We start from the raw sequence: 16,665 nt of genomic DNA on the forward strand, positions 1-16,665 counted from the left end.
GGGAATGCATACACGCGACAGCTGACCACTTTCAGTCTATTGTATGGTTACAGCACACTGGGCTAGGACCAATGTTCGCACCATTTACTGTTACGGGGATCTACGCAGTGACCACGCCCCAGCCAGTTCGCATACCACTCCATGCTCTGGGTTAGCACCGGCATGTCGTCCATGCAAGTCCCCGTGCCCTTACACGACATTATAGCAGCGGTAATCACCACATCCTGAGGGAAAGTACTCGTAGTGTCGGACTATAACCCTAACGAAAGGGACAGCCGCATCGAGAAGTGCAAGGCAATTTATGAAAAGTTGGCATATATCCATTAGGCTATTGACTAAGCGTAAGTGCGACAGGGCGAAGCAATCGAGATTCTCATTTGCTCTCATTTTGACCGATACTATTCTCTCTAGAAAGGGCATAATATTCTCGTAAAGCAGAGAAAGACGGAGGGGGCGCTAATCGTATAATTCGTACGGGAATTCGGCCTTTAGCACGATCCCGACGCAAACGCTCGATAAAATGCTAATGAACTTCACTCTACCTACAGACTAGCTAAATAGTCGCACGGGCGGCGTAGTAGTGGAGGCAAGTCGCAATCTAGATAAGTAATAGAGGACTCTGCTGACCCACTAAACAAGTCGCATACATGCCCATCGTCACACCCCTCGTGATACAAGTCCAGCAAATCCAAAGCAAAGGCTGAACCCTTATGCGCGGGCTAGACATGTTGTCAGAGCAGGCTTTCGCGCAACTCGAGCTCTTTATAGGATGACAAGCACCACGGAAATTGACGTGAGACGATATATTCAAGCACTACAGCGAGCACTTTGTGCTAGGCAGCGCGTTGAATACTGATTCACCGTGATTGCTGGATTGAAGAGCCCAGAGCGAGATCCGGCTTTGGCGAAGTTATGGCGAGGAAAAATAAGATTAAATGTTTAGTGAACAGACTATTAGTCCATGCAAGCAAAGCACGTGGCCCGAACGATCTCTCGTTTTATCTTTCTTCTGTCGCCCACAATAGATCTCAGTCATTCAGCATCCACCTCCAGATAGACAAGAACGGATTCGAAGAACGTAGTCGCCAACATGAGGGCCTCAATCGTCCTCGTCTTCATCGCAGCTCTGGCCCCTGCTACATTGGCGCAAATGGGTACCTCCGGAGTACGCACTGCTCCAAACACATATATCTGATATCAGCATTCACTTACACATTTGCAACTGCGTTAGAAATGCCGCCAAAGATGGAATGACTGTTTCACAGGATTCTATCCTGGCACACCATGTCAGCTTGTAAGTGCGGCAGCTTCGTCGCTGAACAGAAAGGGAAGCGAAACAAAGGGCGTTATACTAACATCAACTTATGTTGTAGGGCAGCGAATGCAATGTTGACGGCAACCCATGTACATTGGTGGATCCTCTGGGAACTGGTGATTTTTCTTCTGCACATTGTGCTTGAGGGGATTACTTCGCAGCGGCGATATGAGATGGCCTAGGCTTATAAAGGAAATGGCGTGCTTGCAAGAGGTCGGGTCACGTGCGATACCAAATGCCATACACCATCGGCTAGCCCATAAGCTCGCAGGAGATCTTGCAATTCTCATCTTTGGTGTGTCGACGCATGGGGCCGATCCAGACCGCACGCACAAACACAGGAGAGGCGAAGCGTAGCGTGCTAGACAGCGGGGGGAACAGCACTTGTGGCTCTCCAAAGTTTGGACTGGGTCTTTGCCAGTGCAAAGCACAACTTCATTCAATTGTGGGTGCGGAGAAGCCTGCCTTTGCACACCAGCAGCACCTCTCCCGAGACGCATCCTACTCCTGTTCTTTTCAAATTCTAGCACTAATCCTGAAGTTGCTTGTGCCTCGCTCTACCTCAGCGTGCGTGTCCTGCTTCCAAGGCCGAAGCCATTGCGCATCTCACTGACCACTTCCTCGGATCTAATAATGCTCATGAAGACTGTGCGACTGTATTTCCTGTTGAATGTCACAAAATTTTGTCGACTTGGTGTGTACTGACAGTCGACCTTTCGATGTCTTTCGGGCGAATCTTGGCGACAAGGCCTCCTCCGAGAATATCAAGCAGATCGTCCAAACCACCATCTCCGAATGCTGGCCTGGGGAGCTTTGTGCAGTCTCGCCCTTGGTATCATTGTGGAGCACGATTACAGCGCTGCAGGTGGCGTCCGGATGTCGACGGATGCCGATGTCGAATGTGTCGCGTGGTCTGCCCTGTAGAAGGGCGTCATTAGCTGGCAAGGTGTCAGCATGCATCTTTGAGAGCGAAAGATGCTTGCGTAAACAGAGGACCTGCTCTCGCAATTGATCGATTCAGTGCTCGGGTCGTAGTATGCGATTGGCCCTTCACAGATTTGTATCAAACGCCAAACCGACGTTTGAGACCTCGATGTTATAGATGAACTGCTATTGCAATCAAAGCAGGAACCTGGTACCTAGTACGATGGCCAGAGCATTCCAGATGTCCCTTTGCTCGAGGTCAACGTGACTGTAGGAGTTTCTGCATCATGTACAGTATGAAGGACATGCTAGCAAGGGTTATAAGAGAGTAAAGCAAATGCTAAGCGATTGGTAAGTAGCTATATCTAGTACATATAGACAGTTGGTAAATACTATGGTACAAGTTAAGTCGTCTAGCGTAACAAGAGTACGCTTGATAGTTCTCATAGCTTTAGTACATAGCTACTCACTAAATCTGATACTATTATACTTATTATACGGCTTAGTAGATATAAAGTACTTTTAATCGTTAACGTAGTAAGCGGAAGCTCTCGTGTCCAATGTCTACTTAGATCGGTTATTGTTCTGTTAAGCACTTAGATAGATTGCTAAAGTTATATAGGAGATCCTCTTACCCCTCGTTTTACTATCGTGGGGAATGGAAGTAGAGCCGTGGTTTGACTTCTTCTTACAACTTCCGCAAGGTGGTGTAAAACTCAGGTGCACTGTCGATCCGACAGTAACCACGCGTCTCCCATGCAGTTTCAGGAGATCGACACTCTTAATGCCGCTGTACACCAATTACTCGCAGTATGTTCTCAAGACGAAATGCTCTAGGACCTACAACGTGGTCTTTGCTGCATAGCCGCGCTTGTCTGCCAAGCACCTGGAAATCGAAGCTTCCATTTGTCTCCGCAAGGTCCTGCTCGCTACGAGAACGTCGAGTGTATCAGATAGAATCATGACATATTCATTTTGAAACCGCAGGCAGTCCAGAAACTATACATAATACATGCTCGTGATCACAACGAGGCCGATTTATGTATCGATCCCTCTCCATAGTTCCTGACTATATCCTTGATGCTCAAATGCCACAATTTTCAACCTCTATTTCCGATCACACACCGCGTAGTGGCCTGGAGGCTCGAATGTCATTAGTAACAGAGCCACGCAAAATACACTCCAAGATCCCCGCTGCCGCTATCATTCCGCTCTCAGTTTCTCTGGGAATTCAACGCAACAATGCATGATCCCGAAAAGCCAATGTTGGTATCTTACAATTCTACGCGATAGCCATTTGCCGGCTTTAGAGGGAGAAACACTGCTATTGACATGCAGTCTTGTGATACACTGTCGTCATCTAGCAAAATGGTTGAAAATAAAATTGTACAATAAGTGAGTCTTCATCGATGATACCAGTGTTGACACGAACGATTAAGCCCCAGCGTCACAGTTCGATGTTATCGTCTACAATTTCAACAGCACTATGCTTGCATCCTGAATGCAAATACATCCTTCAATCTTCCGCGTGCGTTACTACCTCCCAGTTGACTCCAACAAACGGATCCAATATATACGCAGCATAGTATGTTGGAGCAAATTGCCTCCGAAATCCAGGAGGACCGTTGCAAATTCCTCCGGAAATGATCGCAGCGGCATGAAATGCGTGGACTTGTTCTCGATCTTAGATTACCATCAGCGACGCACCAACCATATGCATTGAAGAAGACTTACTCTCAGCACGAAAGCAAACGTGCGACTCCTTGAGTATGTGATCAAAAGTCTTCTCATCCAGGTCTTCCGAAGTTCCATGGAGCCAGAGGAATGGGTATTTGTCGCCAATACCAGTCCAAGAAGGGCTGGCGCGATAGACTTCTCGCAGGCCGATGGAAGCGAAGGCGGTGACCAGGAAGTTGACCAGCTGATCGAGCTTTACTTGAGGGACGACGAAGGTATGGTGGTCAAGAGGCATGTTGAGCTGGACAGATGGGAACGGTCTGATGAAAGGCGAGATAGATTGTTGGGAAGCGTGTGAGCGAAGGACAGTATTTGTACGAGTAAACGTGCGGCCCGGAAAGCTGGGCATTGAAGGCTAAAGCGCCCAGGGGTCTATTTCAAGGCAACAGCTGATTAATTCAGATCGCGGTCTGTGATTAGAACGCGACGGCGATCGATCGGGATGCGCAGGTTCGTGTCGGAGCTTTTCAGCGTCTCAATTACATGGCTAAGCACAGTTCTACCGTCGAGGAATGGTCAAAGAAAGCTCTGAAGCTGAGACTCAGTCTACCGCATTTTGGCCCAACTCATGGCATATCTACAATGCTACCTTCGTCTAAGGCTGCGCTAGAGCAGGGATCTCTGAGCCTGACACATACATGCCTCCTCAACGTCCAACTCATCACCCACTCGGACTCGTGAACTTCAAACTCGCCCAGCCGCCGAAAACCTCCTTGTCCAGCCAGGACCTCCAATTCGGAATGCCACCAAAGTACATCAAGATTTCCGGCTTCTTGCCAGGAACATTTGCTCCAACGAACCAAGAACGAGCCGCAGCAGCAGGCTTTGAGACAAGCAGAAAGTTCCACAAGTCACTGACATGTTGCGTCCAAGCAGCAGCAGCCTCCTGCTTGACATCAACTATCGAGATCTGATGCTCTCGCATGTAAGCGACGACTTTGCCCATCCAATCAACTGCGACTTCTACTGTGGTCGGCTGGTTCCCAACGCTACTGTGCGGTCCATTGATAATGAACATGTTTGGGAACTCTGGGACTAGCACCCCTGCAAAGGTCTGGAGACTCTCGGCCCAGGCGCCCTTCAGTGACTTTTCCGAGCTACCTTGGATGTCGATCCTGCCCAATGCACCTGGTCCAGCATCGAAGCCTACGGCGAAGATGATGATGTCTACTTCATGTTGGGTGCCATCAGCCGTGACCAATCCCTTCTCGCGAACTTCGACATCTCCACCGCTAACGTCCACGGGTTTAACATTAGATCGGTTGAAGGTCTTGTAGTATCCGTGCTCGCAGGTGGGTCGTTTCGTACCAAAAGGGTACGAAGGAGATAGCAGATCTGCGGTAGCCTGGTCGTCGACAATAGCGTGGATCTTGTCGCGCACATATTGCGAAATGATCTCATTCGACTCAGGATCTGTGTAAATGTCCGCGAACGAGTGTAATTGAAAAGGAAGAAATCCACTTTCCCATCCCTTGTCAAGGTATTGGCGGATAGTTGCTGGATCTAGTCCTTTCATAATCTTACTTGCAGCAACGGAGTCATGACCTACAGGATTGTTGATTGCCAGCTTCCACGACTCTTCGTTGTGACTTTTTATCTCGGCAGCTCGGAATTCATCGATGCCTTCATTGCGTCCCGGAATGGCGTAGCATGGCGTGCGTTGGAGGACAAGCAGCTGTTTCACTGCAGGCGCAAGCTTTGGGACGAGCTGAACGCCTGTAGACCCAGTGCCCACGATCGCAACCCGTTTTCCTTCCAGTGAGACACCTTGAGATGGCCAATTGGAAGATTGATAGACCTTGCCTGTGAATCTTTCGAGTCCTTTGAAAGGTGGATCCCTTGGCACTGATAGTGTTCTTGTGGCCGGAATAAAGTAACGGCAAGTAAAAGATCGGCCCGCTGCAGTTTCGATGGTCCAGACCTGATGCTCATCGCTGTATTTTGCAGACACGACTTGTACGTTGAACTGAATACGCCGTCGCAAATCGTAGTGATCTGTGTCCAGTCAGTCTCGCCACAACGGCTGCAATACAGCATATTTAACTTACCAACAACACGGGCAAGGTAACTTTGAATTTCCTGCTGCGTGGGATACTTCTCAGAGTAGTCCCACGCGTCCGCCACTTCTTTTGAGAACTTGAGGGTGTAGATTGATGCTTCGCCATCGGATCTTGCGCCAGGGTATCGATTCCACCACCAGGTACCACCGACATCTGATGCTGCATCGAAACAGACCATTGAGATGCCGAGTGCCTGAAGTTCTAACATTGTCCTGATACCGCCGAAACCTGCGCCAACGACGACTGCGTCGTAGTCGGGAACTGCCATGGCTTCACCGTGATTGTGCAACAGTGACTGGATCTTTGGTGAGATGGCTCAATAGGGCTCCAATTTACTGATCAGTATGATCGAACAATGTACTGAATGCCATGTCGGTCTTATACATATATTTGTCAAGGTGCTCAAAATTGTTGGAGCATGCTTAACAATCGTTTCGTCTCCGGTTGAAGCGATTGTCCGGGGAGGTCGTATGTCCGTTTCATCCAGCCCTTACTGCGACCGCCTCCGACTTGTCCATAGCGGCTACGACAAATGCATCCCAGCAATGGGACTTGTGGCATCAATGCATCTAACGAGCGATACGACAGCCGATCGGCCACCATGATCGAAACGGCATTGTTGTAAGCAGTCAGAAGCCACAACAACTCACTGATTTTTGAATACCGCTGGGGACTTCAGTGTCGGCATTCCTTGCAACGACAGTCGTACAAGCTTCGTCGATGGCTGAAGTGTATTGATGACAGAATAGCCTCATTGGGAACGCCATGGCTGGGCGTTTCAGACACCTAGAGTTTGCTTACCAACCTGAACCATGCCTTCATGGCCGACCATCCTGACGTAACCCCAGGCGGCTGACGCGACCGCGTTCAAGAGTCAACTCAGCTTTTTTGCGGTCGCGTCAACTTTGAAGAGGTCGTGTCATAACTTAAGAGGCCTTGTCAGGTTTTTGAGGTCGGATGAGCTTGAACAATCTTTCAGCATTCCACGAAGTATCCGTAGCTCCACGGCGGTGATGGCAGTATCAACGATTCCGCAGATCTGATGTCTTTGCCTGCTCATGTTTGTGAGTGAAGTGAAATTGCCCACCCGTCGGCCCGGAAAAATGATTCCGCCGATCTTTCCCCTCCCAGTCGCGTCTCCGTCATCTCCAACGCGTCCCACACCTTCAATCCTCCCCGTAAACCAGATCAGAACATCGATCATGGCCGACACCTCCTCTGAAGAAGGCCGCGCCTTCTTCGAACAGCAACGAGTCCTCCTCATCCAAGATGTAGCAGCCGTGAGTCCGCGCTCTACCCCACCAACGCCCTAATCCCTCCCCAAACACAACCGTAACCACTAACACGACACTACTATTTCCAGAGCATGGAAAACGTCCTCCAGAACATCAACAAACTCAACCGCAGCTTAGAAGGCGTCATAGCAGTCGGGAACGAATTCAGTCAAGTCGAGGGGTTGTGGTCGCAGTTTGAGAATGTGATGGCGAAGCAGCCTTCGACGGGCGGGGAGAAAGATGAGCAGGGGAAAGAGGATGCGAAGGAGGGTGCGGAAGGGGGAGTTTGAGGAAACGAGTCGAGTGCAAGAGGCAAATTTTGGGATGGAAGAGGATTGATTTTATGATACCCGGTATGCGTTACGGAGACCGCGGAGCTGAAAGCAAGAGGGAGTCAGAGGTCCTGCGGAGGTTCGGCTTGCGCGAGAGCAGACGGGAAGATCCTTAGGAAACGATCTGCTAAGGAAGCGGCACTTTGTGCGAGTAGCAGCGATGGGTTTGGAGACACGGGATGAGCGGACGTCTGCGGTCAAGCCGTTGTAGAAGGGCAGCATGGCAGGATTCAGAGCCACAACACGCAACGACCTGTCAGGAGGAGAAGAAGGACAAGGCCCATGAATGAGAAGGGAGAAAGCATCATACTTGCTCTATACTACAATCATGCCTCGAGGACATTTCCATGCTGCCGAATCGCCAGATTGTCACATCGCACCGCATACACGTTGTCAAGAGCTTCTTCCATGTCCCGATACGCTCGCGGATCGTAGGCGGTTACATCAACTGGTCAGCGCCTATTACCGATCCATGCTCAAATGGCACAAGCACCATCAAGCCCACCAGCATCCTCTCCATCCATCTTCAGATCTTGCCCAAGCTGGACACGACCCGTCTCATCGATCTTACAATCACAACCATACTTCGCACGGAAGTCGAAAGGCGCAAGGCCATCCAACTTCTCGAGTGCCTTATTCGCAACTCTAAGCCTCGCATACCTCCCCGACTTGCCCGCACTACTGGCCATGATTCGGTCATGGATCATGACGACCGCAATCACATCTTTTCTCTCCATGCCGTCGATACTCGGAAGTTCCTTGGCCATCAGCCTGTAGTCCATGCAGCCAAATGTAGTCTGCAGCATGTTGTGCAGATGCGTGCAAGGGTGGTTGTTGGCGAATGTGTCATAGATCCGCATGTCATCGAAGTACCACTGTACGTGCTCGTCGAAGAAGCGCTGGACCTCAGCGTAATTGAAATCTGAGTCGATGAACATGGCTCCAATGAAAGCTTCGACAATGTCAGGAAGACACTTTGGAGGGTCAGAGACTGTGGTCCAGTAGTCTCTACTATCGCCTGCTACGCGCTTGGCTTCGAGGAGGTCGGCCGCGTATGCTGTGATCTGCGACTGCAAGGCAGCATGATGGTGGCGCAGATGCTTATGGAAGCCGATGTTAACGCACAAAGCGCCCAAAAATTTGTTGCTCACCATGGCCATCTTGTGCTCGGTGAGCCACTGTGGGTCTTTGTCGGGATACTTATGGAACAGGTATGTGATAGAAGCCTGGTCCAGAAGAGCATCACCAAGGAATTCGAGTCTTTGGTAATTCGGCACCTTCTCGTAGATGTAGGGCACTGATGGATGCATGAAAGCCGAGTACAGTAGTCGCGGGTACTTGAAACGATACGCATGCTCGCGCTCGACCTTCTGTGCCAAATCACGCTGAACCGCGGTGACTTCGGCGGTCTGATAATGGGGCTTGTTGTATGCGGATCTATAGTCTTCCCAGGTCAACATTCTGTGGTCATCGGAATCGACCAGAGCTGTGACAGCCTTCACGGCCTGAGTCCAGTGCTCTGCTTCCCATGATCCATGCTTGTCCCAGGTCAGGTACGCAGCACCAATCAGAGCCTCGCAAACATCAGCGATCGTCTTCTCCCCGAGCCCATGCGTTCTGGGTTCGTGGAAGTTCTCCTTTTCCTGGCCCTTGATGACTCCCGTGCCGACGAGCAGTTTCAAACCCTCTGGGTACCAGTATCGACGATTGAAGGCCATGCTGCGAATCTGCTCATACAGCTTCAGCTTCACAGCAGTGCCGAATAGATTCTTGTTGCAGAGCATCTGCATTCTGCGAACGTGGAACTCAAATTCATTCTCATTCGGATTCTGAATGAAGGTCGATATCGTAGTTGCCGTCTTCAAGAAAGTATCGCCAATAAATTCTAGACGTTCATAGTTCTCGCCCATTCCGTGCTGGAAGTTTACTCGCTCTGCATCATGCTCTCCTTGATTGTCAGAGTCCTTGGTGAAGGCAGCAAGCGCAAATTTTGGGCCGCAGTCGAGCCCAATCGCAGTGCATCCTTCAATAGCGATTAGGTAGGATTCGATCCGGTGAATGATCGACGGCCAGACAATGCAAGAGGTGGCCACTTCTGGTGTCAACGCTGATATCTTCAGTGGCTCCGGGCACAAATACGCCTTTTTAATGCCCTCGACTTCTTTCCTCTCGGGAGGAGCCAGCATGTTCCGGCGTAGCACCGCCAATTCTGCTTCAACGACGGGTTGGTTCTCTGCCCAGGTGATCTTTGCACGAGACTTCTTCCACAAGCTGACGCTGTAGGCGAGGATCGATTCACTGTTCTTGCCCTTTGCTGCATTATCAGGAATCGGGTCATCCTGTTTCAAAGATGGGTCCACGCCCTTCGAAAAGAACTTGCGGCTTCCATCGAACTTGTCAACAATGAACTTGTTGACGAATACTTCATGAGGCCACTCTGGAGTCCATCTGAGCTCGTCATTAGCGAGCACAACGTCCAAAGCGGCCCAGTCAATTGCTTTGATGGGGCTAACCGCTCGCTCTGCCTCTAAGCTGTCCTCTGATGTTCTCAAGTTGATGTTCACAGGAGCAATCCAGTACGACAGTTTGAGGGGCTCTTCTTCGTACGTCTTGCTGAAGACATCCTTGAACATTCGGAAAGTGAATGCACTCAGCTGTGCGAGACGCTGGTCTGTGACGATGAGTGGCAGGATTAGGCTCGCTGACTTTACTGTCGTGGCATTGCCATTGTTTCGAAAGACTGGGAAAGAGGGCAGCTGTGGCAGTGGAGTCCTCGTCAGGAAAGCAAGCGCTTGATGTGGCCGATCTAGGCCCTCAGGAAAGTCGACAAGGGTGACCCAAAGCTCCTTTGGCAACAATCCTCTTTGCTCTGTCCAGATCTTAGGCTTGATCTGCATCGCATATCCAGAAGTGGCTTTCATGTCAACAGCCAACAGCGCGTTTCTCATGGCTGGCAGTTTCTTCTGGTAGATCGGAATGAGATTCTCATTGAGGTATCCGTGCGTACGCAGATATACGCAAGCATCGAAAGCTGCAGAACGCTTTGCCAACGACTTCTTGGTGTGAATCTTGCCAATCTTGGAACGCAACGGAGCATTGCCCGGCAAGACGACCTCGGCAATGTACTTCGATCCTCTATTTGACACAACATAAGTGGGATGTTGAGGTTCGTCAGATTCTGTAGGGATGGCCGTGACAAAGTGAGCAAGTATCGTCAGCGCGTTGGCGTAGGTCAGCTTCGCTCCAGAAATTGGGTCAACCCGGACCTCCATAGTCTTCTCTCGTTCGAGGAGGACTTCAAGACTGTCTGAATTTCCTTCAAGCTTGCGATCTTCCGGTAGCAGATCACAGTATCGACGCATGTTTGCCTCAGCGTAGCGCACTTCATTCAAAGTCTGTGAGTGTACAGAGTTGCCGCGCTCGATCATGTGGATGAACTTGGAATTCTGGTTGCGGGCACGGCCTCGCGACTGCACGTACTGGATCATTGTCGCGTACATATCGAAGCGCACGATCAGGTTGCAATCCGGCACATCAAGACCTTCCTCAGCTACAGAAGTAGCAAACAGGCAGTTCAGCTCACCCTTTCTGAACTTCAGCAGAGTCAAAACTTGCTGTTTGAACGAGAAGGAGTCTTCGTCCAGTCCACCATTGTTGGAACCGACGAGGAAGTGGCCTCGCATATGTGGTGTACTCAGTCGCAGGAAGAGGTTGTGCAGCATTCGTGCTGTATAGCGTCGATCGACGAAGACGATACAACGATGATCCGAAGGACGTTCGAACTGCAAGCGCAGATAATGTTGCAATTTTTGTACTTTCGAGCTGAGGTCAGTAGACTGAAGCCTGTCGAGGACGTCTTTTCGAGTCTGAACATATTCGATTGCTTCGCGAATCTCTTTTACAGCATTGTCCAGTTCTGAAACTTCTTGCTGCACTCTGCGGGCGTGGAACTTCTTCTCGACTTCCATTTCGTACTTGCCTGATTTGTCGTGGGAGAAGGCGTGTAGCAGGTAACTGTCTGCACACCATCGTCCCAGATGTCGAGCGATCTGAGCAGCGCGCTCAAAGACGTTTGAGAAGACGGGTATATGCTCGAATCGGGCCTTGATGTCCCGCAGTAGCTCCGTCTCGAAACCAGCGTGCGGCAAGGCGTCGTAACTCAAGACCTCCTCCTTGGGCTTCTTGATTGCTGCTGCCAAGCTCATGTCGCTTGTAGTAGCAATCTTGGAGTCCAGAAGGCACTCGAGTTCGGATGCTGCCTGCACTACATCCATCTTCGCATCGATTGGACTTGCTGTCATGCCGAATATACGTGGTCGTGAAGCGAGCTCCACCGTAAGGTAGAAGTCTTTGATGATACGAGCGTACGAGTGATTCTTCTTGGTGTGATGCGCTTCGTCAAAAATGAGTAGATTGATCTGGCTCATCTTCAGGTAGCTGTGAGCGAGTGCTTGGTTGAGGATCTCGGCAGTGCACACGATGACTTTGTTCTCGGCGAGTTCCTTGAGCCATCGTGCACTGTTCCATCGATCTGTATTGTCAGCTCCGCAAAGTCGTGCTACGTTGTGATCAAGGTTGCACTCTAGCACCGAGTACTGTTGATAGACCAGCGTCACGGACGCGACGAGGAAGAATGAAATCTTCGCCGGAACTCCTCTGGAACGATTCTCGATCTCGTTGTCAATGACCCATCGGAGCAATAGAACTGCAATGAGAGTCTTTCCGGATCCAGTGTCCAAGACAGCGATGGTGTTCTGCTGCTTGGCACGTTCAAACAGCTCGATCTGATACTCACGCGGATTCTTTACGATCTGTGAGCCGCGTTGCTGGGAGGCTAGAAGTGAGTGAATTGACTGATTGTCGTCCAACGCATCGGCCGCCTTCTTGACTTTGGGCTTCAGTGCTTGTTGGCCATCGGCACTGGTGATCCAATTGTCGAATATGGCGCGTTGGACACGACGCTTCTCCTTCCAGCTTGCAGCTGTCGACGCGCCATTGAGCGGCTTGACGGCGTCTTCTTCGTCGCCGGAGCCGATCAGGTCGTCGAGTTCGGGCTCAAGGCCATCTGCGGATAGCGGGTGCTTCTCCGGTGCGCCCATCTTGGAGCGAAAAGAATGGATGTGGTGAGGTTAGTGGATGAGAGTTGGGAAAGCGAGCAGAGAGGTGATCTGCCCGCGAGCAAAGTGTGTGCAACGCGCCGCTCTCACATGGAGCAGCGCATGTTTGTTGCAGGCACGACCATGATCATGTGAAAAGGCAAGGGGCAACAGAGTGTGAGTGTGAGTGATAGTTTGCTGTTTGCTGTGGCGTCGGGGCCAGTCGGCCCGGCAGTGTGGCATCGCGTCCAGCAACGACGTTTCTCTGCATGCATGTGAAAGTCCCTTGACATCGACATCACACCGACTCCAGCATGGCCGAAGAGAACCGCAGTCTCCGCTCCGTATACGATGAGGCCGAAAAGAAACGCAGCACAATCGAATCCAGCTTCGACAGCAACGCCGCCAGCTTCCAAGACAACCTAACAACCACAATCCAACTCTACGAAGAATGTCTCAAAATCGCCGACCAAATCTCCCTCTTCAGCCCCAATGAATCTCTCGAAGACATCACAACCGAAAACCTCCAGTACCTCCTCCTCAACTACCGCATCTCCGAACTCATCCTCCGCCTCAACTCTCGCGAGCACCGCAAATCCAACCTCCACCAAGCCCAAAACCACTACGAACGCTACCTCAAACGTCTCGACAACTACGATCTCCTCTCAAAAGAAGATTTCACTCTCTTCGAACAATACCAAGAATCCCCCAACAAATTCTCCACAGCCTCCTCAACCGACGCTGCAGCCCGGCGGGAAACAAAAATCAAACGATTCAAAGAAGAGAAAGCATTGAAAGAGAAGTTGGCGTATATACGACAGAATCCTCGGATCTTACAAGAAGACGATGATAAGGCTCGAGAACTCCACCTCACCAATATCGCATACTGTACACATCAAACTTTCGCTTCACTAGAATCCATCGCGCAGGAATTACATATTCTATCACTCGCGCCTCCAACTCCCCCACCAGATCCGCGGGGTCAAAGCTCTTCCGATGCACGCGACAGAGGGCGTTTCGCAGAAGGCTACTCCGATCGTCTCGATGGTCCACAACACCTTTCCGCAGGAATGAAAGGACCTCTACTAGACGCCAAAGGCAAACCTCTTCGACCATTCACATTATTACCGAGACAAGAGTTGAAGCAAGGAGTTTTCCGACCGGATCATAGTCTGCCAACGATGAGTATTGATGAGTACTTGGAGGAGGAGAGACGGAGAGGCGGGATGATTGAGGGTGGAGGCGAGGCGAGTCGGCAGACGAAGGAGGTGGATGAGGATGATTATGAGGCGGCGGATCGGGAGACGATGAAGGCGAGAGAGTGGGATGAGTATGTGGAGGCGAATCCGAAGGGGAGTGGGAATACGATTAATCGTGGGTGAAGACAGCAGCATTTTGAAGACAGCAGGATTTGCTGTGTTGTGATCATTCGGGCTATCTATGGTTGCCCGCCTTGCTGTGTCGCCGACAGCGGCGACCTCCGGCTATCGCGCACCGTGGAAGTGCGCAGTCGCACTCGTGCCTTGTTCATTCAGGCCTCTACTGTCGACATTTCATTTGGCTCCAATATGTAGGTCAAGAGCACTGATGAACGATGTCAGCAAGATATCTTCTTCAAAGCCAAAGGGAAGTAGGTAAACACTCACGCTTCTGATTCCTGCTCACCTGCGCGCTCAAGTATTTAGCCACCACTTGAGGCAGTACAGAGAACTCCTCGCTAATGCCAATCATGCCAGTTATGCCAATCAATTCTCCCAATGCAATGCTTATCCGCCGAAAGTGACCTGCGTGGCAGCGCTTTTCTGAGGCTCGTTTCATGTTCGATGCTTCGATGCTAAACCCAGACTTCCATCAATCTCATCGCACACTGCCATTCAATTGTGAGCCCAGCCGCCCGAGTGCAAGCTGTGTCACACCTTCTCTGCACTCGCCCACAATGCCAGCAACACCAAGAATGCTCTCTTCGAATCCGCGCAGAGTAGTTGCCAGCTCGCGGACAGTGTCTTCGCCGTTTGGTTGAGCACCGCCAATACCAGACCTCCGCTGAGCCAGTTGCTGGGCTTGCTGCACAGTCGAGCCTTCGATGACACGCATGTGTTGCTCGATCTCGGCCAGGTTGCTGGCGTACGAATCCATGGTCTTTTGCAGCTCGGCGGCCATCGGCAAGAAGTAGTTGCCAATCAGGTCTGTGTCGTAGTTCTCGTCACCCTCGTTGGTATTCTGCTGCTGTTGCGAGCGCTGCTGCGAGCCGTACATGCTGCTGATGCCGTTGTTGCTCAAGTTCGGGTATTGGTATGGTTGTGGCAGTGCGAGATTTGTCACGATGCGCTGCAATCGCTGTCCGTCCTTGAGATCCTTCTCGGCATTCTTGCGTTGTGCATCGACCGCGTATGCGTCTGCGGATAAGGCTTGCTCTACGTCGTCGGCCTTGTCCTTGACGAAGTTGATGTCTGGTATCAAACTGTTCAGGTTCTCCTCGTGCTTGGGCAAGAAAGCCTCGATCTGCTTCGCGAACTGCTCTTGCTGTTGAATCATCTTGTCCAGTGCCTCCAACTCTTGCTTCACGCTGTCTGCGCAGTCCTCGAATCGTGTCGTGCCCTTGAGGTTGTCAATGGTGACTTGTGAAGCTGCTTGCGCTGCTGGTGCTGCTCCTCCTTGTCCCATGCTCAGTCTGCCAAATGATGTCGACTGGTTCATGCTGGATGCCTGTGTAGCACCGAGCAGTGACGGCGCTTGCTGTTGAGTCGGTCTCGCAGTATTGCCGAAGAGACTGCTTCCGGTGTTGTTCGCAGCAGGCTGTGCGCCGAATAGACTGCCGCCGGCATTGTTGGTGGCGGGCTGAGCGCCAAAGAGGCTGCTGCCAGCTTGTTGTGACTGAGTGGTAGCGGGTTTGGCGAACATGTTTGTAGCGTTGGGAGTATTGTTCGGATTGCCGAAGAGGCTGCTCGTGTTGTTCTTTGGCGCGCCAAATGTGCTGGTGTTGCCGGCGTTTCCGAATAAGCTTGGAGCTGCGGCGGGCTGATTTGGCTGCGTGTTGGCGTTGCTGGTGGTGTTGCCGCCGAAGAGTGAGGTGGTGTTGTTGTTCGCGTTGTTCTGCTGTGCGCTGGGTGTGGTGTCAGTTACCTGGTTCTGCTTGGCGCGTGAAGCATCCAGCATGCTCTGGAAGCTGGATTTTGGAGCCGGCGATGCGGCGGCGACAGCAGGCACCTCTGTCTGCGAGGCAGGGGCGGAGACGGCGAGGACTGAACGATTGAACCCAGCCTCGACGTCAGCCGGGATGGGCAAGAACTTGGCCTCCTCATCGTACGCCGGTGCTGTCTTCCACCCCTCCTCTTCGACATCGTCGCTGCGCTTGTTCTTCTTCTTGGAGCTGCCGTCTCCGCCACGGCCTCCTCTTGCGCCGCCACGGAAGTTGAGGTTGCTAGGCATAGTTCTTGCTCGGTATGCGCGAAGTGCTTTGACTGAAAAATGGGTGCGGAAAGGAAGTGAGAGATACGTACTTGAACATGTTGTTAGTATTCGCAGTGGATATACTGAGAGAATGGCTGCGATTGAGCATGTTGGCTATTGTTCAGCTACAATAGCGACAATACCAACATTATGGCGGATGGATGCATGTTGACAAAACGCGGAGGACGCGACCGAGCTCCGCTGTTCCACAAAGGGAAGTGATCGACGCGCGACAATGCCTCCCCGTAGCCTCTCATGCTGCTGACAATCACTCATGCTCTCTCATTGTCAATTTCACATTGTCGTGTATAACACCATCAATACCACAATAGTCTTCATGCGAGGCCTTGCGGAAGTCCATTCTGGATGCAGTGAGAGTCGATTGGTACTCATTGCTCGTTTGCGAACTGGAGGGGAAATACGTTCAGACTTAGAGTCGTCCATGCTACTGTCTGACACAAGACTCGAGCACAGACA

At 51.3% G+C, this 16,665-nt stretch overlaps 6 protein-coding genes across 6 annotated transcripts; 2 read left to right on the forward strand and 4 right to left on the reverse strand.

The window, feature by feature from the left end:
- Positions 1-3,755: 3,755 nt before the first annotated feature.
- On the reverse strand, positions 3,756-4,211 carry RHO25_007390 (uncharacterized protein; the record flags this gene model as incomplete). Its single annotated transcript, XM_065602939.1, has 2 exons — positions 3,756-3,922; positions 3,974-4,211. 2 exons carry the CDS (start codon positions 4,209-4,211, stop codon positions 3,756-3,758), a joined length of 405 nt encoding a protein of 134 aa, XP_065459011.1.
- Positions 4,212-4,637: 426 nt separating this feature from the next.
- RHO25_007391 (uncharacterized protein) lies at positions 4,638-6,304 on the reverse strand (the record flags this gene model as incomplete). Its single annotated transcript, XM_023599580.1, has 2 exons — positions 4,638-5,971; positions 6,025-6,304. 2 exons carry the CDS (start codon positions 6,302-6,304, stop codon positions 4,638-4,640), a joined length of 1,614 nt encoding a protein of 537 aa, XP_023448623.1.
- Positions 6,305-7,238: 934 nt separating this feature from the next.
- RHO25_007392 (uncharacterized protein) lies at positions 7,239-7,600 on the forward strand (the record flags this gene model as incomplete). The annotated part of the gene is made up of 2 exons (XM_023599581.2): positions 7,239-7,316; positions 7,400-7,600. 2 exons carry the CDS (start codon positions 7,239-7,241, stop codon positions 7,598-7,600), a joined length of 279 nt encoding a protein of 92 aa, XP_023449245.1.
- A 518-nt stretch (positions 7,601-8,118) lies between these two features.
- Positions 8,119-12,741, reverse strand: RHO25_007393 (uncharacterized protein; the record flags this gene model as incomplete). The annotated part of the gene is made up of 1 exon (XM_023599582.1): positions 8,119-12,741. One exon carries the CDS (start codon positions 12,739-12,741, stop codon positions 8,119-8,121), a length of 4,623 nt encoding a protein of 1,540 aa, XP_023449244.1.
- Positions 12,742-13,052: 311 nt separating this feature from the next.
- Positions 13,053-14,120, forward strand: RHO25_007394 (uncharacterized protein; the record flags this gene model as incomplete). Its single annotated transcript, XM_023599583.2, has 1 exon — positions 13,053-14,120. The coding sequence occupies one exon, from the start codon at positions 13,053-13,055 to the stop codon at positions 14,118-14,120; it is 1,068 nt and encodes a 355-aa protein (XP_023449243.1).
- Positions 14,121-14,595: 475 nt separating this feature from the next.
- RHO25_007395 (uncharacterized protein) lies at positions 14,596-16,297 on the reverse strand (the record flags this gene model as incomplete). Its single annotated transcript, XM_023599584.2, has 2 exons — positions 14,596-15,841; positions 16,239-16,297. The coding sequence occupies 2 exons, from the start codon at positions 16,295-16,297 to the stop codon at positions 14,596-14,598; spliced, it is 1,305 nt and encodes a 434-aa protein (XP_023449242.1).
- Positions 16,298-16,665: the final 368 nt, after the last annotated feature.

This window comes from Cercospora beticola, chromosome 5 (assembly GCF_033473495.1).
Source record: "Cercospora beticola chromosome 5, complete sequence".
Taxonomy (NCBI): domain Eukaryota; kingdom Fungi; phylum Ascomycota; class Dothideomycetes; order Mycosphaerellales; family Mycosphaerellaceae; genus Cercospora; species Cercospora beticola.